At 42.8% G+C, this 19,151-nt stretch overlaps 2 protein-coding genes across 3 annotated transcripts; one reads left to right on the top strand and one right to left on the bottom strand.

The window, feature by feature from the left end:
• Positions 1 to 1,233: 1,233 nt before the first annotated feature.
• rab13 (RAB13, member RAS oncogene family) lies at positions 1,234 to 11,576 on the bottom strand. Of its 2 annotated transcripts, XR_014553020.1 has the most exons (9): positions 11,057 to 11,576; positions 10,094 to 10,154; positions 9,553 to 9,613; positions 9,396 to 9,473; positions 5,132 to 5,221; positions 4,265 to 4,330; positions 4,024 to 4,074; positions 3,102 to 3,295; positions 1,234 to 2,928 (listed from the first exon to the last, which is right to left on the bottom strand). XR_014553020.1 is itself a non-coding variant. In XM_083643024.1 (8 exons), exons 1-8 carry the CDS (start codon positions 11,178 to 11,180, stop codon positions 3,224 to 3,226), a joined length of 603 nt encoding a protein of 200 aa, XP_083499150.1. In that variant the 5' UTR covers positions 11,181 to 11,576; the 3' UTR covers positions 1,234 to 3,223. The 2 variants fall into 2 exon arrangements, 1 of the variants encoding a protein (XP_083499150.1); XM_083643024.1 differs by having other exon boundaries at positions 1,234 to 3,295.
• Positions 11,577 to 12,504: 928 nt separating this feature from the next.
• Positions 12,505 to 18,378, top strand: rps27.2 (ribosomal protein S27 isoform 2). Its single transcript, XM_083636958.1, has 4 exons — positions 12,505 to 12,555; positions 13,864 to 13,972; positions 14,289 to 14,399; positions 18,137 to 18,378. The coding sequence occupies exons 1-4, from the start codon at positions 12,550 to 12,552 to the stop codon at positions 18,163 to 18,165; spliced, it is 255 nt and encodes an 84-aa protein (XP_083493084.1). The 5' UTR covers positions 12,505 to 12,549; the 3' UTR covers positions 18,166 to 18,378.
• Positions 18,379 to 19,151: the final 773 nt, after the last annotated feature.

Below are 19,151 nucleotides of genomic sequence, written 5' to 3'. Positions count from 1 at the left end.
CCGTGGCATTGCGGTAACTGGAGACCAGAGCAGGCCGCAAACCCTAATAAAGCATCCCACCGAATCGAAAGAAGCTTCCGAACCCTCGTCGTTTCGCCCATTAATAGCCTAGCTTGACGCTCACCAAAGACGAGTCGGCCAGTTCGTGTGTCCGGTCAGGAAAGGCAACATCCGAACATGTGCCTGCCTGCCTCCTCCCTCCGGCTCCTCCTGTCAGGTCCACATATTGTCACGGGAGAAAGATGGTGAGGAGATCACAGCCCGAGACGAGGTTGGTTCGTTGGGGAAACGAGAATAATTTATCTCGGAATGGACAGAGGAACTACATGTCTTCAGTCGATGTTAAAACGGCGCGATTAAAATAGAATCCAGGCTATAATTAAAGAGTCTCTCCTTAGAGATTTCGCTCGTTCCCATCTCCACCACAGGAGTTTTGCGGTGGTCCGCACGCACCTAGACCCCCCCTCCGCCGCCTCTTCCCTCCCTGCAGTCACGCGGGCATCCCGTTCAGCCCGTGTGTGTATCCCGGACAGTCACATCACTGCCTCCCACCCGACGTCACAACATAGGATGCTACCTGTGTTCGGAATAACAGCCTACATATTTTATTATTAATATTATTATTATTATTTGCCCCTCCCTCCCCTCTCCTCGCTTCTGTTATTTTATTCCACTGTATAAAGCACTGACTGTGAACAATTGTTGTATTTGTGTTTGCAAACCGACACCTGCCCAACGTGATGACAAGGCACGCACAACGTGTAGCCAACGCGGAGATGCGGCAGAGCGCGCGTATGTATGGTCGTGGTGCTGCTGATGCTGGGAAGGAGGGGCGGTTGCCTAGCGACAAGCTCCAACGGCCATTGATTGCTGCAGTCACCAAACGAGGGAAAATAAATCGCCGTACCGTCGGCTGCAATAGGAGTTGTATAGTTAAAAAGACTCTTTTTAACTCATGACCCCTCGGAGGGGTGGTCTGAGATCCGGAGGGTCCCGGGGTCAAGTCCTGCCCCTGCAACAACTGACACAGTGTGTCCATCAACTGACAACAGACATACAGTAGCCTAGCCTATGTCTCCTGCAAAGTGTCCTTGAGTAAAGACACGGAAATCCTGCTGCTCGCTCACTGCAAGTTGCTGTGGTTAAGAGCGTCAACTGAATTGTCGTTAAAAGGGTTGGAATTTTTGTCACAGAAACTTTCAAAGATGACACACACCCAAGGTTTTGCTTTTTTTTCTCAGATGTTTATTCAGTAAGCGGCAACTATGCAAACCTACATACAAAGTCCTGTGAAGTCTTTACTCAATATGAATAGGAATGTTTAACATGTCTGAAAGAAAGGAGGAAATATCTCTGTGCAGTGGGGAACATTTTAACTGAAGTGAGTAGACAAGCACCTCTGATCACTATAATTTGCCATGATCTGAACAATGACAGAGTAGGAAGCCTGCCATGTCTGATACAGCTATGGTGTTGGAATGAGGATTTAAAAGGGCACTTTAGATAAGAGGCATGTCCGACTAAATCAATTCAAAATGAGGGTCATGGGAGTATTGCTGCATCCCAGCCTCACTCATCCTCTATTCCCTTTCATCTATCATTCTTTCATCTCGCCATCCATCTTCTCATATTGCACTTATCTGTTCCTCTCTTCCACATACTCAATCCCTTCTTCCATTTACACAGAGTTTGTTTACCACCAGTGTTAGTTTACATCAGTAAGCCTACCACACAAATTGTATCAACTATATAGACTCAGTCACTAAAGGTGCTTTCAGTTACGTCAGTAAGCCTACCACACAACCTGTATCAACTATAGCCTCAGTCAGTCTCATGGGATGTGAACAAGAGATTTCCTGCTATATTTTCCATATTTGTAGGCATCTGTCTCATAGATTCCTCTAAATGCAATGAGGTTGCCTACTGTATATAGTCAGGCATTTCTTGTTATTTCTGCGCCAAAGCATTAATCGTTGCACAAACTCAATGAACAAATGTGTTAAACTGTTATTTTTCCTCTACATTTAAAGCGTCATACTCATGTCTTTGACAAAGACACCTATGTGACATCAGATATTGTCACTGAAAACATGTGGGGAAACAAAATGTGCCCCGTGTCTCATATGGCGCTGCGGGAACTTTTCCTCGCGTTATTGATGTTGTGATGTAATATAATACAAAATCAATTGATTCGAAACAGGGAACTGTCAAATGTGAAAGTGCATTGCTAGTGAAAGTCATCTTATGAATTATTGGCATGAATATTTGTCTTAGATGAACATTCACTGGAAATGAAGGGTGAAAATAAAAATGTGGAGGGAAAAAACACACCTATGGAACTATTGTTAAAACAAATCACTAAAATGTAAGTTAATGACACCTGACCTTGTTCATAATAAGCATAACAATAACAGCAATCAAATTCTAATTTACGTCCAACTTTAAGCATAGCAGGATCTATAGAAGATAAGCGTGTTGTAAAATATCTCCTGTGATACATAAACTTGAATTTGAGTTTAACAAAAGTGACAAAACTTGTGGGTTAAAGAATAACAGCAAGATCTTATGTGAATCAAAACCGTTGACATACTCCTTTGCGCTATTTGAAAAGTGTTACCTGCTCACACCCACTGGCATAAAAAAAAAGAGATGAATGGAATGTGTGGATACAGCTGTGGTGTGATTTTTTTATGTTGCTCGGTACTATCCAGTCTACTAAAAAAGATGGAAAAACCCCACAGCTCTGTTGGTGTTTACATCAGGCACTGCACAGTACTCCTCTGGGGTTGATAATGAGCCAGAGAATTACAGGAAAGAATGTTTGATGCCAAGTTGGGGATTGATTGCTGGAATGCTGTCAGTGGTCTAGTGACATCACCACATTCTCATCCTAATACATCACAGGAGCTATGGTACAAAACATGTTCCCTGTGAAATAAACAAACAATGAATGCTCTGTTGCAAAATGTCCTGAGATCACCACAGTGATGTTTCATAGCAATCAAAGGAGAAAGTTATTTTCCTGCCACAATAGTTTTTGGAGTGCTAAGAGTACAAAACACTGGCAAATGGGATACTGATCATTTGGCATAAAAACCTACTTTTGGCACCTGGATTTATTTGATATTTGAGCCCAGCAGATGGAGACAGAGGACTCCCAGTAATACTGATGTGTTCTTAAGTGTTGACAGCTCCTCATTATTTGTGCTAGCCAGCTGCAGATCTAGAGAAGAACACATTTGGAGGATTTCTTCTCTGTGCTGCTGGTGATTTTCACTTCTCGACCTGTGGGGGCCTAAAGAAGGAACCAAATATTTTAGAGTTCAATGTGAAAACGGACACAACAGACATAAAGACACACTTCACATGTCCTTGAACTGATTCCTACATTATCATATAAAGACACACCCCACATGTCCATGAACTGATTCCTACATTATCATATAAAGACACTCCACATGTCCATGAACTGATTCCTACATTATCATATAAAGACACACCCAACACATCCACAAACTGATTCCTACATTATCATATAAAGACATACTCAACACATCCACAAACTGATTCCTACATTATCATATAAAGACATACTCAACACATCCACAAACTGATTCCTACATTATCATATAAAGACACTCCACATGTCCATGAACTGATTCCTACATTATCATATAAAGACACACTCAACACATCCATGAACTGATTCCTACATTATCATATAAAGACATACTCAACACATCCACAAACTGATTCCTACATTATCATATAAAGACACGCCCCACATGTCCATTAACTGATTCCTACATTATCATATAAAGACACACTCCACATGTCTATATGAAGTGATTCCTACATTATCATATAAAGACACGCCCCACATGTCCATTAACTGATTCCTACATTATCATATAAAGACACACTCCACATGTCCATGAACTGATTCCTACATTATCATATAAAGACACACTCCACATGTCCATGAACTGATTCCTACATTATCATATGGTATTAATGACTTACTGGTTTCTTGCTGGACTTCTGTAGTATGTCTCGTGCCAAAGCCATAAAAGACTAGATTGATAGAGAGATAGAGAGAGACAGACCGACCGATAGAGACAAAAAGAGAGAGGGGGGGAGTCGAGGATAATTATAGCATAGCATAAGCATAGCATAGTTACTTAAGACATGCCATGATGAAACCACCTCAGGCATTGCTGTCTCTATACAAATACACAGCCAGAAGATATTCCCGACCACTCACCTCGTCAACGTTGATGCTGGACTTTGCACTGGTCTCAATGAAGAGTATGCCATGATCCTTTGCCAGCTGCCAACAACAGAACACAACCTTGATTGCAGCACATCAGGATGTGAAGTAATAGCCACTTCCTGCTCCTTATCAAAAGTATGAGGAAAGCTGGTGCATGGAAAGTGTGTGTGCAGCCCAGTCTCAAGCCCTTCTCAGGCAGGAAAATCACTCTCATCTCACTGGTAAGAATGAGTCAAGGAAGGCATCAACAAGGCCTCATTCCTATCATTTCTTACTCACACTAACTGCTTGCAGAGTGACAGAGTGGTATAAGTTGAAAGTGAGTTTTTCCCGTCACCCCCTCATCTGTTACAGTGAAATCATACTTTTCCTAAATGTACAATGATATGATACATAGGCTATGATTTTTCTTTTTCTTTTACAGATAATTTTTTTCTAATTTTCTCCCCAATTGTTCTTGGCCAAATCCCCCTGCTGTCCCGGTCGTCGCTCCAGCCCCTCTCCCGATCTGGGGAGAGCCATGATAGACTACTAGCACATGCTTCCTCAGATACATGCCAAGTAGCCGGCCGCTTCTTTTCACCTGACAGTGAGGAGTTTCACCGGCAGGATGTAGCGCGTGGGAGGATAGCGCTATTCCCTCCATTTCCCCTCCCTTCCCGAACAGGCGCCCTGACCGACCAGAGGAGGCACTAGTTCAGCGACCGGGACTCACACCCCACTGGCTTCGCACCCGCAGACACGGCCAATGGTGTCTGTAGGAACGTCTGACCAAGCCCGGGTCTCCGTGGTGGTAGGCAAGTGCTTTTACCTCTACACTACGCCCCATGATTTTTGTTTATATTACAATCCTCTCACCTTCTCTCCTGTCTCCTTGGAAACTTTCCTTTTTGCCTCAATGTCACACTTGTTACCGAGCAACATCCGACTGACACCAGCTGATGCATTCTGGGAAGAAAGGGGTGCAGAGAATTGATGAAGTCCAGTTCAAAGTAACATACTCAGACACACACGTACGCTCATTTGCAGGCACATTTAAGGTGAGCAGATCAAAGGGGAGGAGGGCAGAAGGGCTGAGCAAGCAGAATCAATCACACTTCAAAGACAAAGCTGTTCTATAGATGGTTTTCACCAGCTGCAACCCCACAGCACTTCCTTTTACTCAGCTTCTTCTTCGCTGTTTTATGGCAGTTGGCATCCTTAAATTTTGCATTACCGCCACGGGCGCCACCTACTGAATTGTATCATCTTCACAGTGCTAACTATTTACAGTGTCCACTTTCTCAGCTGTTCAGGGGGAAACACTGACATACTTCTATTCATTTTTGCTATGTAATCATTTAAATGTAAAGATAGGGCTATGCGTTCAATAACGTACTGATAGTCAGCTTACTCTGTAACATGTAGCTTTTATTAGCATCTCAGGCTAGCTCCGGACCAGACGACAACGCTTCCTACTACCCACCCACTACCCAGCGTGCGCACGTCTTTCTGACAGGGGTGGTTGTTGTGGCAACTATCAACAATAACAACTACTACTAACTACTACAAGACATAAAGACCGAAATAGGCTACGTTGTTACCGTGTCTGTCGGAGACACGGCCTAACGTTAACATTTAATATGAGCCGAATGTCAGCCTGCGCTCAGCTATGTATACAGGAAGAAGACCAGATATTCTTCTTGTTCTTCTCTGGGGTTTAGTAAACCGGATATTCAGGTGGGTTGTGACCGTTTGTTATTGTTGTCAAGTTAAAACCGTCTATAGCAGCCATGTCTTTAATCGAGCTCAATGAAAAAGGAGAGCCGGCACTCACGGTAGGCTAATTGAAAAACAGCCTTTTATTGGGCAGTGAAAAAATTGGACGTTTCGGCTTCAAGCCTTTGTCAACGAGCTCAAGACATCAGGATCACATGGAAGCCATGACTAAACCTCCTCAACTCAACTACCTGTTCATCCTCATTATAGCCATACAGGAAATGTTTCATTAAGAATACTGCCAGTTAAAATCTATTGTGCAATCCAGAAGTGTCATGCCCATTGAAACTGAGGGGGCAACTTACTTGGACAAAAGAAAAAAGAATGCAAAATTCATGGCCGTCATTAGTAGTAGAGCATCAATCCCCTTTTCAAACATGTGAAAATGAAATGCTGTTAGTTATTATAGGCATAGTTTGCATAGGAAGTTAGTTGGCTACTTGTACCTACCAGCTAAAGTTAGCATTGTAATGTTAGCCAGAGCTGTTATGGCAGTGAGCCATTAGTTTATTCCATTTGATGTCTCCAGGTTAAGATGCAGTTCTTTAAAATAATTAGCATTGTGGATATAGTCTTTTTATGTTTTTCCCCCCGATTAGTGCTAATTTTAATTTATTTATCCTGGTTGCTGCTCCACCCTCTGCTGATCTGGGGAGAGCCGAAACTGGCTCCATGCTTCCTCTGAGATATGGGCAGTAGCCAGCCGCTTCTTTTCACCTGACAGGGGAAGCTTCACCGGTAGGACATAGCACGTGGGAGGATCCCGTTATTCCAACGAGTTCCCCTCCCTCCGAACAGGCGCCCCTAACAACCAGAGGAGGCACCACATCAGCAACCAGGATATTGCAGGAAGCCCCCAGGGGGCACGGGGAGAACATGCAAACTCCACACAGAAAGGCCCTTTTGACGACCCCACCCGGGCGGTGGGCACTCGAGGACATGCGGACGGGCACGCACTCCTTCAGCGCTCACAGCGTCCCAGGTGGGAATCGAACCCAGGACCTTCTAGCTGTGAGGCGACAGCGCTTACCACTGCGCCACCGTGCCCCCTGTCTTTTTATGTTAATAACATTTTGGGTAAAGCAAGATTTAGCCATATTTCAATAAAAGTGGCAGCAGTGTAGAAGCTAGTGTAGAAGTGAGTGACTAAGCTAATAACCATAGAAAGCACTAATAATTGACCAAAATCTCTAAATAAATATACAGTATTTACCCTAATGAGAAAAGGAGCAAAATATTGATGGTTAAAATTGAATAATTCTATTATTCTTCTATTACTAAAATTGAATAATGACATCACAACAGTCTAATCCTAATGTTAATTAAACATTAGATATTCCTCTAAATCTGGCTTCAAATGGCCAACATTTTAGAAATAGCTAAATGGGCCGAGTGGTAGATAAATCAATCAATCATGAGTGGATTCAGCACACTTTATCAATCATGAGTGGATTCAGCACACTTTATCAATCATGAGTGGATTCAGCACACTTTATCTGGGCAGATTGATTGAATCATTGCAGATCTATTCAGACCTTAGGTCTTCCAGGAACCCCAATCACAAATTAATTCATTATAAATATGCCCATAGACTTTACTGTACCCCTCGTAAACTATTTCAGATGAATATATCTCAAAGTCCTAATTGTCCATTATGCTGGTAACCCCTGGTACATATGGTATGGTCTGGGAATGCTCGGCCGTTTCTTTATTTTGTAGGGAAGTTGCCAGGAAGATTTGCTTAGTGCTGGGAGTCACTGTTCCTTTTTCTCTTGTTGTTGTTTTGTTGTTGAATGATTTTACTGGATTGAATGTATCCCTGAGGCAGAGGCGCTGGGCCTTACTGCTGCATCAGAGATGGATGGCTCCTCACACTCTCCCTTTGGAACAATGGGTATGCATCTTCAGTAGTGGACCTGGCTGTCATAGAGGAGTCGGTGGCTCAAAGGTAGAAAATATGATGTCATGGAATGCATTTGTTGAAGCAGTGCATGGGGGCCGTGGACATCGTCATGATAGCTAGGTTCAGTGTCTCTTTGTTTGTTGGAGACTGTTCCTATGTTGTCTTTGCCTGTGCCCGTTTTATTTGTCAAAATGGGCTCCAAGAGGGCTGAGTCATATATTTGATTGGGCACATATAGTGCTGTGAGTCATTTATATGTGGGTTGGTGCGTGTGTGGGGGGGGGATTGGGGTCCCGCGGGGAGGGGGGTTATGTTGTGAGTGGATCTGTTTGTGTATGTACCGGTACTTTGTATTTTCTGTATTTATTGTAACATTTGTGTTTCTTATGTTTTTCTTCCTTTATGTTTAAAAATGTAATCACAAAAAATGTATCACACCAAAAAATAATAAAATTAATTTGGCTGATGATGAATCAAGTAACGTGATAATAAAGTAATTGTTTTACACATTCTGAATCATAATAAGTTCTTATTGTTGTTGTTGTTTTTGGCAAGTGGAAAAACTACGTTGTCACGTCCGTATTGCAATGAATTGTGGGTAGTTAAATCAGTGAAGTCTGGTGAAGTCTACACCCCAAGCGGACTCTCTGAAAGTCTACAGAAAGTCTGCTTGAGGCGCCGCCCCCTTGTGGACTGGATGAATTGTGATTTGGACAGCCCGCCCCTCAGCGCTCACTGACTTCCCAGGAACATAAAGTCCCCAAGTGTGGGTAAGTCCAGACATTTGGATTAGGCCAATAAATAGTCATCATTTCAATTGCTTGATACTTGACTTGACAAAAGATAATTTCAATTGCTTGATACTTGACTTGACAAAAGATCTTGTGTTTGTGTAAATGACTTCGATTGAAAGAGATTTGAGATTAGTTCCACCAGAAAACTGAATTTAATTTAATGTTTTCTGAATTTGTATGGAATGATGATTTAATTTAGTTTATATAGTTATAAAAAATCATCGAGTCATGATGCTGAAAAGCTGAGATGCTTGAAAAGTCCTAGATATTTTGATATTAAATTGATTCTGGACTTGATTTGTTCTGACTTGACTTGGTCTTCCACATTTCGACTTGAAACTTAATGACATAGACTTGACATGGTAATCTCCATTTCGACTTGGGTTTTAACTCCAGACATGTGCCTCAAGACTTGAGCCTGACTTGGGACTTGGACACACCTCTGCTGACTGTTTACTGGTTATCTGAACAAACACTGGCCTATACTGATGTTACTCATCTAACTTGGCCATCTTACTGCCACATTTCCAAGGCACTGCTGCGCTGCCGTGGTACTGCAGTGAAGCCCCCACTTTTACCGCTGTGGCAGTACTGCTGCAAAGTGGCCAAACTGAGTAACAACTGTACTGTTCCTGCTCTGTGGTGGATAAGAGGCAAGCGGGCTCACCTCTTTGATGCTCTTCATCCAGTTCTGGATGTTTTCAAAAGACTTGTCGTCTGTGATGTCGTACACCAGGATGATGCCCTGACCCAGAGAGAAACAGGCTTTTAGAGATTGACAGGCTCAGCCTGAGGCACAGAGTCAGTCTGATTGTCCTGCTCACCATGGCTCCTCTGTAGTAGGCTGTGGTGATGGTCTTGAACCGCTCCTGCCCTGCCGTGTCCCTGCACAAAGCACACACATATTCAAAGTCAGAAACAAGTACATGTACTGTGCGTGAGTAAAGTGAATAAATCTCTCTCTAGGCCTTTAACATGATTCTGAAGTCAATACAAAGTACATGGCATAAGTTGGAGATGTGGCAGAGTGGGGAAAACACACATTATATACGCATTTTACCGCTGTGACAGGCTGACTTGATAGTTCTATAATAGCATAGTTGGAGAGAGAAATGACTCTCTTATGTGACATGAAGTGACTTTCTGTGGTGGCCTTGTGTGTGGATGGATGGATACTTGGACAATAAACCCTGTCATAAAGTCCTGTTTTGGAGACCAAGCGGGAGGTTCCTCTTTCCTCTCAGGAAAAGGGGCCAGGCAAGCAGAGGACAGAGGAGCAGAAGTGAACAGATCATTGTTACGTGCCACCTAAACACAAATTAGGCATTTGATTTACACCAAGCAACCAACTAAACTATCTCTTACCAGACTTGTAGTTTGACTTTCTTTCCATCGACGTCAATGGTTTTTACTTTAAAGTCAATGCCTGAGAGACCATGGGAGGATGGGAAAGAGCAGAAGAAAGGGTGGGAGGGGAGGACAGACAATGAGTTAAATACCTCAGATATGAACACACACACACACACACACACACACACACACACACACACACACACACACACACACACACACACACACACACACACACACACACACACACACACACACACACACACACACACACACACACACACACCCTCAGCAGAGCAGATATAGGTCATGTCAATTAAATCCTGAATAAGCACAGCACAGGGGAGGAAAACACATCCAATCCATCATGATTTTCACTGTGATTTTGACCCCATGGTGTGTTTCTCCTCCACTGTCCCTGTCTCATCTCACAAATAGATACAGAGGAAAGATGTACGCAGGCCTGCACACGCTGTCTGTGGGTTTGTTTTTGTCCGGGTTTCCTGTTGGATGGACAAGCTGAGAGAGAAAGAGAGAGGGAGGCAGAGACGAGGAGGGGGTTGTCTCTCTGCAAGCTGTGCATGCCAGAGGGCCAGCCATTCTTCTGGGAACGGAGAGATGGTAAAAGAGATAGGAATGAGGGTGGGTGGACCTACAGAGAGCAGTGAGATGAATGAGATCTGAGGGAGAGATGGTTAGGGGAAGATATGGCACACAGACAGAATGTAAAGTGTAAAGTTCAAATAAAGAAATATGAGAGCACAGACTAGTTCAGACATGACTAGACTAGTGAGTTTGACTGTGAGTGGAAAAAAGTTTGTTCAGAGAGTGGCAGACTTCTAATGGAGGGAGAAAAATGCAATGTCAGCATTCAGGGAAATTAATGTCACATTCCTCAGAACAGAAAGCTGCTGAAGCCATTTGGTAACATAATATAATATAATTTGGGAACAAGGCAAGACAAACACTGTGACGTACCGATGGTTGATATGTATGTGGAGTTGAAGTTGTCCTCAGCAAAACGGATGATCAGGCATGTTTTGCCCACTCCGCTGTCCCCGATAAGCAACAATTTGAAAAGGAAATCATACTTTTTCGCCATAGCTGGAGCTCTTCTTCAAAGTTCAAACACAGCCAGGGTGGAATGTTTCGATCCTTTTCATCGACACGTTGTGTTTTAATCCCGACTGTAACTTCTCTTCAACGTGTCATTAAAATGAAACAGACTTTGTAAAGAACAGTGTGCTGCTCCATGTACCGAATGGATCTTCTTTTCCCCCTTTCCAAGTTGTCACCGGTAAATTCCAATCCCCCTCAGCGCCTCTGCCCTGTTTGGACTGTAAAGACTGTGGACTTTCACTTGATCGAGAGTTGATCAGACGTCGTCAGGCCTATCACCAATTCTATTCACTTCTCATCGTGCTTTCCTCCAAAGGTCAATATCAGTCAGTTTACATCCATTCCACAAAAACATACCGGGGTGGCTACGCTTTTTCCGCCCCCCCCCAAAAAAAAACTTGCTGTCGGCCCAGAGCCACTGAAGGCTACGTATAGTCTGGGCACCTTCCACCCCGCTTTTTGTCATGGGGGCGTAAACCCCGGACCCAGAATTAACACCGGATGGCAATGCGCCTAACAACGTCTTTGTTGCCGTTAGCTTGACGCGGTGATGTTACCTAAACTAGAGTCTGATCAAAACAAAGCTAGCGTTACATAAAACAAAACGTTTATGCAATATGGCATCTCCGCCACCACCGCCTGACACACCGGTCAAAACGGTGAAAGAGGATTCTGATACTTGGGTCAAATTGTCAAGTTAACGTGAAAGTTGACGAGCTATAAACGCTGCCATCCGGTCTAGGGCGGGCTCTAGGCGGGAACCAGTAGGGTGACAAAATCAATTGTGGGCGGGAGCCAGGCTCTTTCTCGCCGAGAAGAGCCTGGTGACGCGAGGTTAGCTACGTAGGAGGCAGTGCTCAGCACCCGAGGCTCAGCCCGCACACACCCCACACGGACAGCAGATGGCGCGTTTTGCTAAAAAAAATAAAGCACTTACACGTCAGTGTCTGATTTCAAATTGATCTGATTTAATATCACTTTAATATAGGCTAAACTATTGGCACTAATAGTTTTACTGTGGTATACTAGTAGCAGCTACGCTAATCATTCAAAAGTAGTCTATATACTGTATTAACTGACCGCAGTAAGACAAATCTTTAGATAAGCGGTCTACAAGCTCTTCATACAACACAATGCCAGTCCTCCATCCAAAAACGTAAATTATTCACTCATTACTTTACTTCCCACAGGTATTAACTCAAATTTAGTTAATACCTAGTATTAAATAAATTTGAACTCACCAACATGGACCTCGTGGCTTTCCATACATTTTATTTCCGGGTCTTGCCCGCGTCAGCCAACCAACTGCTGCGTTGCTTTCTTTCCGACCATCAAGCTCCAAGCACGCAGCCATGCCAGTAAGTAGCCTACACTGCGCACTTCACATTTAAATTACCATCAAGTCGACGGTTCAAAACTATTGTGATCGTAATATTAATTGTATCGTAAACTCGTCTTTTGTTTCGGCTGGCCCAAACGGTTTGAAGTTGTTAGCTAAAGCAAAATGACACCGTTTTGCAGTCTCCCCCGCACTGACACAACATGGCGAAACACGTGCAACAAAGCCGTCCATGCTGCCGCCGCATTGCTGCCTAGCAGTAGGCTGACGTTATAGTGACTAGTCGTGTTATCGGGATTACAATCGTGTTCTGGTATAAAATTCAACAAGTCCTTTTTATAACCGACTACGATGGCCTTTGGTATATGGTGGGCTGTCTTATCTTTACTTTGTAGGTTGAAATTAGGTGACGTCTCCCCATAGACTCAACAGAGATATCGGTACTATCAAGCTAACCAATCAATCTGTCTCTTATTACCTCCCCCTCAATCTCTCTAAATGTATCTAAGGCTGGCTTTACACAGTGAAACTTTCACGCAACTTTAGTTGGTTGAAACTAAGTTGCAAATTATTTGCATGGTCCTCTGGCACTTGAAACTGGTCTGAAACTCAGCTGCATTGCAACAGTTGCAAAACTCAACTTTGTGAAACTAGTTTCATGCAACAACCAATCAAAACGCTGATAAGTAGGCTATTAAATGCACTGATCGCTCTCTTCCTATTCTGTGGGCGTACATGTATAGCCACAAAGTAGCCAGCCAGTGGCAGAAGAAACCAACACGTCCGAATTGATATTATCCAGCTGGAAAACGATACAAAATAAGATGCATACAAAGATTTCAAGTTACAATGACACTACCCACTTGATAGAGTATACTGTAGCAAGAGAGAAAAGGAAACACAATGACAGATGAAAACATTACCAATCTAGCTACAGTAGTGTAAATGTCAAGTTGCATTACAATTATGTTTAATGCAATTTGCAACCTGCAACTAGTTGCACCGTGTAAAGCCAGCTTAGAGTTTATCCTATTTCAAATGCAGATTTGCTTTGCTGACATGTCATATTGTCGAAACATTGCATAGTCTAATGTATTAAATTTGTTTCCTAACCTTTCTGTCTTTCATGATCATTTGACCGTAACGTTAATGCTGTGATTGCGTTACCGTCCTTTTAGTATTCATTGCTTGTAATGTTTGATAATATAACTGAAGCTCAGTCTATTGTTGTCACTCATTGGAAGACTCTGAATAAGCCTGAATTATAAAAGTAGGCTTTATGATAGATTCGTCTGATTTGATTTGTCTGATTTGTCTCTTTCCTTAGCTCGCAAAGGATCTGTTGCACCCGACCCCCGAGGAGGAGAAGAGATGCCACAAGAAGAAACGTCTTGTACAGAGTCCCAATTCCTATTTTATGGATGTGAAATGTCCAGGTCAGTTCCAGTGGATTCCTTTACTTGACAAACTTTAAGAAAAAAATAAACTAGTGCTTCTTGCCTTTATGTGTTGCCCTTTCATTGCTTCCTTAGTGATTGGGGTGTCAAACAAGGCATACAGTGATACTTGTGCTTGTCTGTGAAATGAGTTTTACATCTCTCGTTTTACACGATCAGCTGCCAGGACACAGCAGTTTAGCTTACCCTAACAGTTGTAAAGTAGCAGCTGATAGTTTGCTGGCTGTTCTGCCCAGTGTTGTGGTTTCATGGCTGTCCCAACCAATCATGTGTTTGTGTCTTTGCCGTTTTGCAGGATGCTACAAGATCACCACGGTGTTCAGTCACGCGCAGACAGTGGTGCTGTGTGTCGGCTGCTCCACGGTCCTCTGCCAGCCCACAGGAGGGAAAGCTCGCCTCACAGAAGGTACGTATGTTGATGAATTCCATGGGGATAAATAAAGCATAACTTAACTTAATAAAGCATTAGAAAAAGCTATACATCAATTACTTTGGGGGGGAAATAACCCTACCTTTTTATTCCTCAATATTTCAAAAGTACAGATGTTTACATTCTCTAAAACTGGATTGAAGAGTAGCTAATGACTTCTATACTATCTTGACTTCATATCAACAATTATCTTATGTGTCACCTTCAAATGGTGGATATCTTATTTTTGAGTGAAAAAATATTTCTGTTTACACCTACAGTCAGCATTAATGTCTGCATGGACATATGCCCACTCCTCTTATTCATAGTATTCCCACTGTCACATGGATATCCTACCAATATGGTGCTGGCTGTCATTCAGTTATAATCACCTGTTAATTTATTACAATCACCTGTTGTTTTCCTACCAAGATGGCTCTGTGGTGATGTAACAGAAGCACTATGAATGTATACTTATACCAGGGTATCCGCTGGGTCTTGAAAAGTATTAAAAGTTGATCAATCAATTCAGGGGACATTAAGGCCCTTAAAAATTATATATATAAAAAATATCACCATTTGAGAGGTATTAGATCTTGTAGCTACTGTATTGTGCTGATGGCGTTAAATGAGCGTATGGTATCGTACCATATCGATCACACAGACCTCTGAATTGAATTGATATCATATCGTGGCAGACTTGTGATATCAGCAAATATATCATTGTCCAAAGAATCTATATAATATTGTGTCATGATGAAACTGGTGATTTATACCCCTATCGCTGATGTAACGAAGGTGGCGTTGAAAAAGTCTTTATAAAAGTTCTTGAAAGGTATTGAATTTAACTTCAGGATTCCTGCATATACCCTGTAACATACCAACCACATACTCATGCACATATATATATAGACCTCTAAACCCATGTATACAAATAGATAGATGTATACAAATAGATTTGACTCATTCACACCTTGTGGTGTTTTCTACCTTTATGCACAATTATGCTACATAAATTCTCCAATAAATTGAAATGAGGAGCAAACTCTTGTCAAATTAATTTCCAGTTGAATACCACGTGACAAAGACCCTCACACGCCCCAATAGAAGACACGTCACTCTGTTGAAGAGGCTGTTTCTCTAGGCTTGATGCATGTTGCTGACAATTTGATATTTGCCTTTGTGTTGCCCTTCACTGTGTCCTTGGTGAATGGGGTGTCAACTAAGGCATACAGTGACTCTTGTGGTTCCATCAGAAATTCATCTTCACTGATCCATTTCTACAGGATCAACCGCAAAGACAAATTACATTAAAAAAAAATCATTCAAATACATGTTTGTTTTGTGTCCTTGGAGCAAGTATGTCAGTCCCAGCTACAACACATTTGGTCAGTCAGTCGGTGCTAGTTTTGAGAAGAGGAGCTCATCTGTTACTTTGAAGATGGTAGATCATAACATTAGTACCGTAAATTCCGGACTATAAGCCGCGGCTTTTTTCCCGTTTTTTGGCCCCTGCGGCTTATATAACGGTGCGTCTTATCTATGGATTTTTTCAGAAAAAAAAAAAAAAAATCTCTCTTTTTTAGCACTCTTTCTAACTATAAATCCACTTCTGTTTTAATTTCCTCTCTTGCCCTCTTTTCACCACACCGCGGACACTGTGTGCACTGTAAAAATAAACAACGGTGGTGTTGTGTTATGTTGTTTTGTTGAAATGTTACGGTAATACGGTAAATGGGAGCTTCCTCAAACAGCCATCTCTTTCCCGACAATCCCCTCTGTGCGTGACCACTTACATATGGTAATTACGGTAAGCAAACGGCCACAAGCCCATCAACTCCCTCCCCCGACTACCAGGAGAAAATCACAAACTTCGGCGAATTCACACAAAGGAAGATCAAGGAATATTCCATCGAACCGGAGCAGATCATAAATATGGATGAAGTGCCTTTGACGTTCGACCTGCCACTCACTCGGACTGTTAACAAGAAGCGCCCTGGAGGATTCTTTCACCAAAAAAAAGCTTTGCTCGTTCTCGACAGCATGAGAACGAGCAGTAGATGATCATGAGGTGGTTTTTCAGACGTGTCGATATAGCAGTTTATCGCAAAAGTGTAATGGAAACACATTTTTCGCATTTGCACGTCATGTGACCCATATTATCCCTTGGAAAAGGAGCGGAAAATAAGTTTGGTAAGTAAGGTTCGATAGCCGTGTCAAAACCTCCGCAGCAAGTGGAAAACTTTGAAGCAACGCTACCTAGCAGAAAGACGAGTGTTGTGCAAAAGCGTAGCCGGGCAAATTAGATAATGTTTAATGGCAGAAATCGGTCCATGGTGACAGCAGGCTGCCTGTGTGCGCGCATTTGGCACAGCGGCGAGATGAGAGGATGAAAAGCACACACTGGTGCGGTGGTGCTGTCTGAAGTGAATACAGTGACTGTGAGTAGGCTAATACATTGCACACGTTTCAGGTGCAATTATAGAACCAAATCAGCCTTTTCCCCCCTCCATCTCTAAATCGGACCAGTTGTAGGCTATTAGGCTACCTTTTTTCCTCTGCCTGTCGCGCTGACTGCATTCACGCAGCCAGCAACATTTTGCGACTCATTTTCTTTTGAATTGATAATCAGGCTCGTTTATATGCATTGTAACTTCATGTTGGGATTTCCATTGACCATTGGTTGGATTTGAGCATGCAGGGGACGGGATATGGGGCAGATCCCCGTGCGTAATCACTGTGGCAGCTGCTGCAACGGGGAATCACTCAAACGCAACTTCAATGGAAACGCCTACAAGTCGCAATTGTACATTGTCGAAGTTGTAGAAATATCGCAATTCTTTTGCGAAAAACTGTAATGGAAACACAGCTATAGATGAAGAGGAGTTCGTTGGTTTTGAGTGACAATGAAGGAGAGAGGAGAGTGGTTGACGAAGCCACCCTGAACCTGTTCGTTTCCGACACTGAAGATGAGGACTTTGGTGGTTTCAGTACGCAGGAAGAAGAGGAAGACGAGCATTAGTGACTTGACTTCTCTGGTTACAGGTTTGCTGCACATATAGCCTATTGTTGTGTGATTTTGTCTGGGGATTAGTGACCTGACTTTTGTTTTGTTTTGTTGAAATGTTAATAAATGGGAGCTTCCCCAAACAGCCATCGCTTTCCCGACATTCCTCTCTGTGCACGAACCCTTTCATATGGTAATTAAACATCAAAACACCCGCGGCTTATAGACCGGTGCGGCTTATAGAAGAAAAAAATAGTCAATTTTGGTCCCGCGGCTTATACACCGGTGCGTCTTATAGTCCGGAATTTACGGTATGTATTGTATGTAGGTGCATTTGTTGTGGGGTAGGTGAGATTGTTTTCACTGGCGCTGTTGCAGTCCCACTCTGTGTCCTCTGTGCTCTGCTGCCGTGGAAACCCAGCAGCTGCTCAGTACTGTTTGTCCTGAGTTACTATGGTCACAAGCCTCCTTGGCATTAAAACCACAACAGTTAGGAATCACAGATGGCAACATCAGTTCTAATGGCCTCTTATCAATCGTATCTTTTAGTCAGCCACTTTGTCAACATAGAGTGCAATGTATCGACAGAAATGTATATATATATATATATTTATTTTTGTTGCAGATTTGACAAGAACTGGTGGAATAGCTTTCAGTAGTATGCTATGCATTGTGTACACGTACTTTACTCTCAAATTGAATATCTCAAATCTGTACATCCCCCTAGGTTGCTCCTTCAGGAGGAAACAGCACTAGATTGACCAGAGCTGGTTGGAGGCCGTCGGAGGAGAGAAAGAACAGAACTTGATGCTTATCAAGTGACACTGCCAAGGAACTGAGGAAGACAGGAAGCAGTGTATGTGCGGAGAGAAGTACCTCGTTCTAGTGATGCCTTACCAACACCCCTCACCCACTTGTCGTTTCTCTCTTAATAAAACCTAGTTTCTTTTTTGGTAAAAGAATCTTGCATATCTTTCCTCCGGTTTCTATTCTTTTGCTATTGAAGGTTTGCAATGTGTCATTTGTCTACTGACGGACGCATTTGTTGGCTTAGAAGCCGTCAGGATGTAAAGATCTGTTTGTAAAGTTCAGGGAATTTAAGGACATGCGTACTATAGTTCCTCCTGCATGTGGTGTCCTCTAAGCACATCAACATGTTTGTCTCCACAGCGCTTTGTGCAGATTGATTTGCCATACATTTGTTTGGCAGCACACCATTAATTGACCAATCACAGACTGTTTACAGCGAGGCGAGGGTATGAGGGTACAACAGATGCTCAGCAGCACTATAGATGAATGTAAATTATCTTTGAAAACACCAGGCAAGTTCTTGGAAGCGATACAAACAGTGGCTCAGATTGCAAATTGCATCCAAGAAGTCTTCCTCTCCTATTCAGTTTCTGGGTGCACTTTAGCAAAGTGAATATGGAGTTTAGTTTATTAGGAGTGATGCATATGAGGTCATAAATCCAGACTATAAATATATATATCTGCCATAAAGACATGTTTATTAAAGGTAGAGTGTGCAGTGAGTGAATAGGGGTTGATCCAGGGAAAGCCAACACGGCTGTCGCCACTACAGACTGCTTGTAAAACACGGCACGGATCTGACACTAATGCTTTCAGGATGGAACGTGCTTGTGACTTGACATGTGCCTGCAAGTCTCTGGTGAAAATGAGATAAGGGAGTCATTTTGATGCACTTGTCCACCAGATGGACGCTTAATATGGATGGAGCCTAG

The sequence above is a fragment of the Poromitra crassiceps genome (genome assembly GCF_964638095.1).
Source record: "Poromitra crassiceps genome assembly, chromosome: 1".
Classification (NCBI taxonomy): Eukaryota; Metazoa; Chordata; class Actinopteri; order Beryciformes; family Melamphaidae; genus Poromitra; species Poromitra crassiceps.
This window is presented reverse-complemented; position numbering and strand designations above follow the sequence as displayed.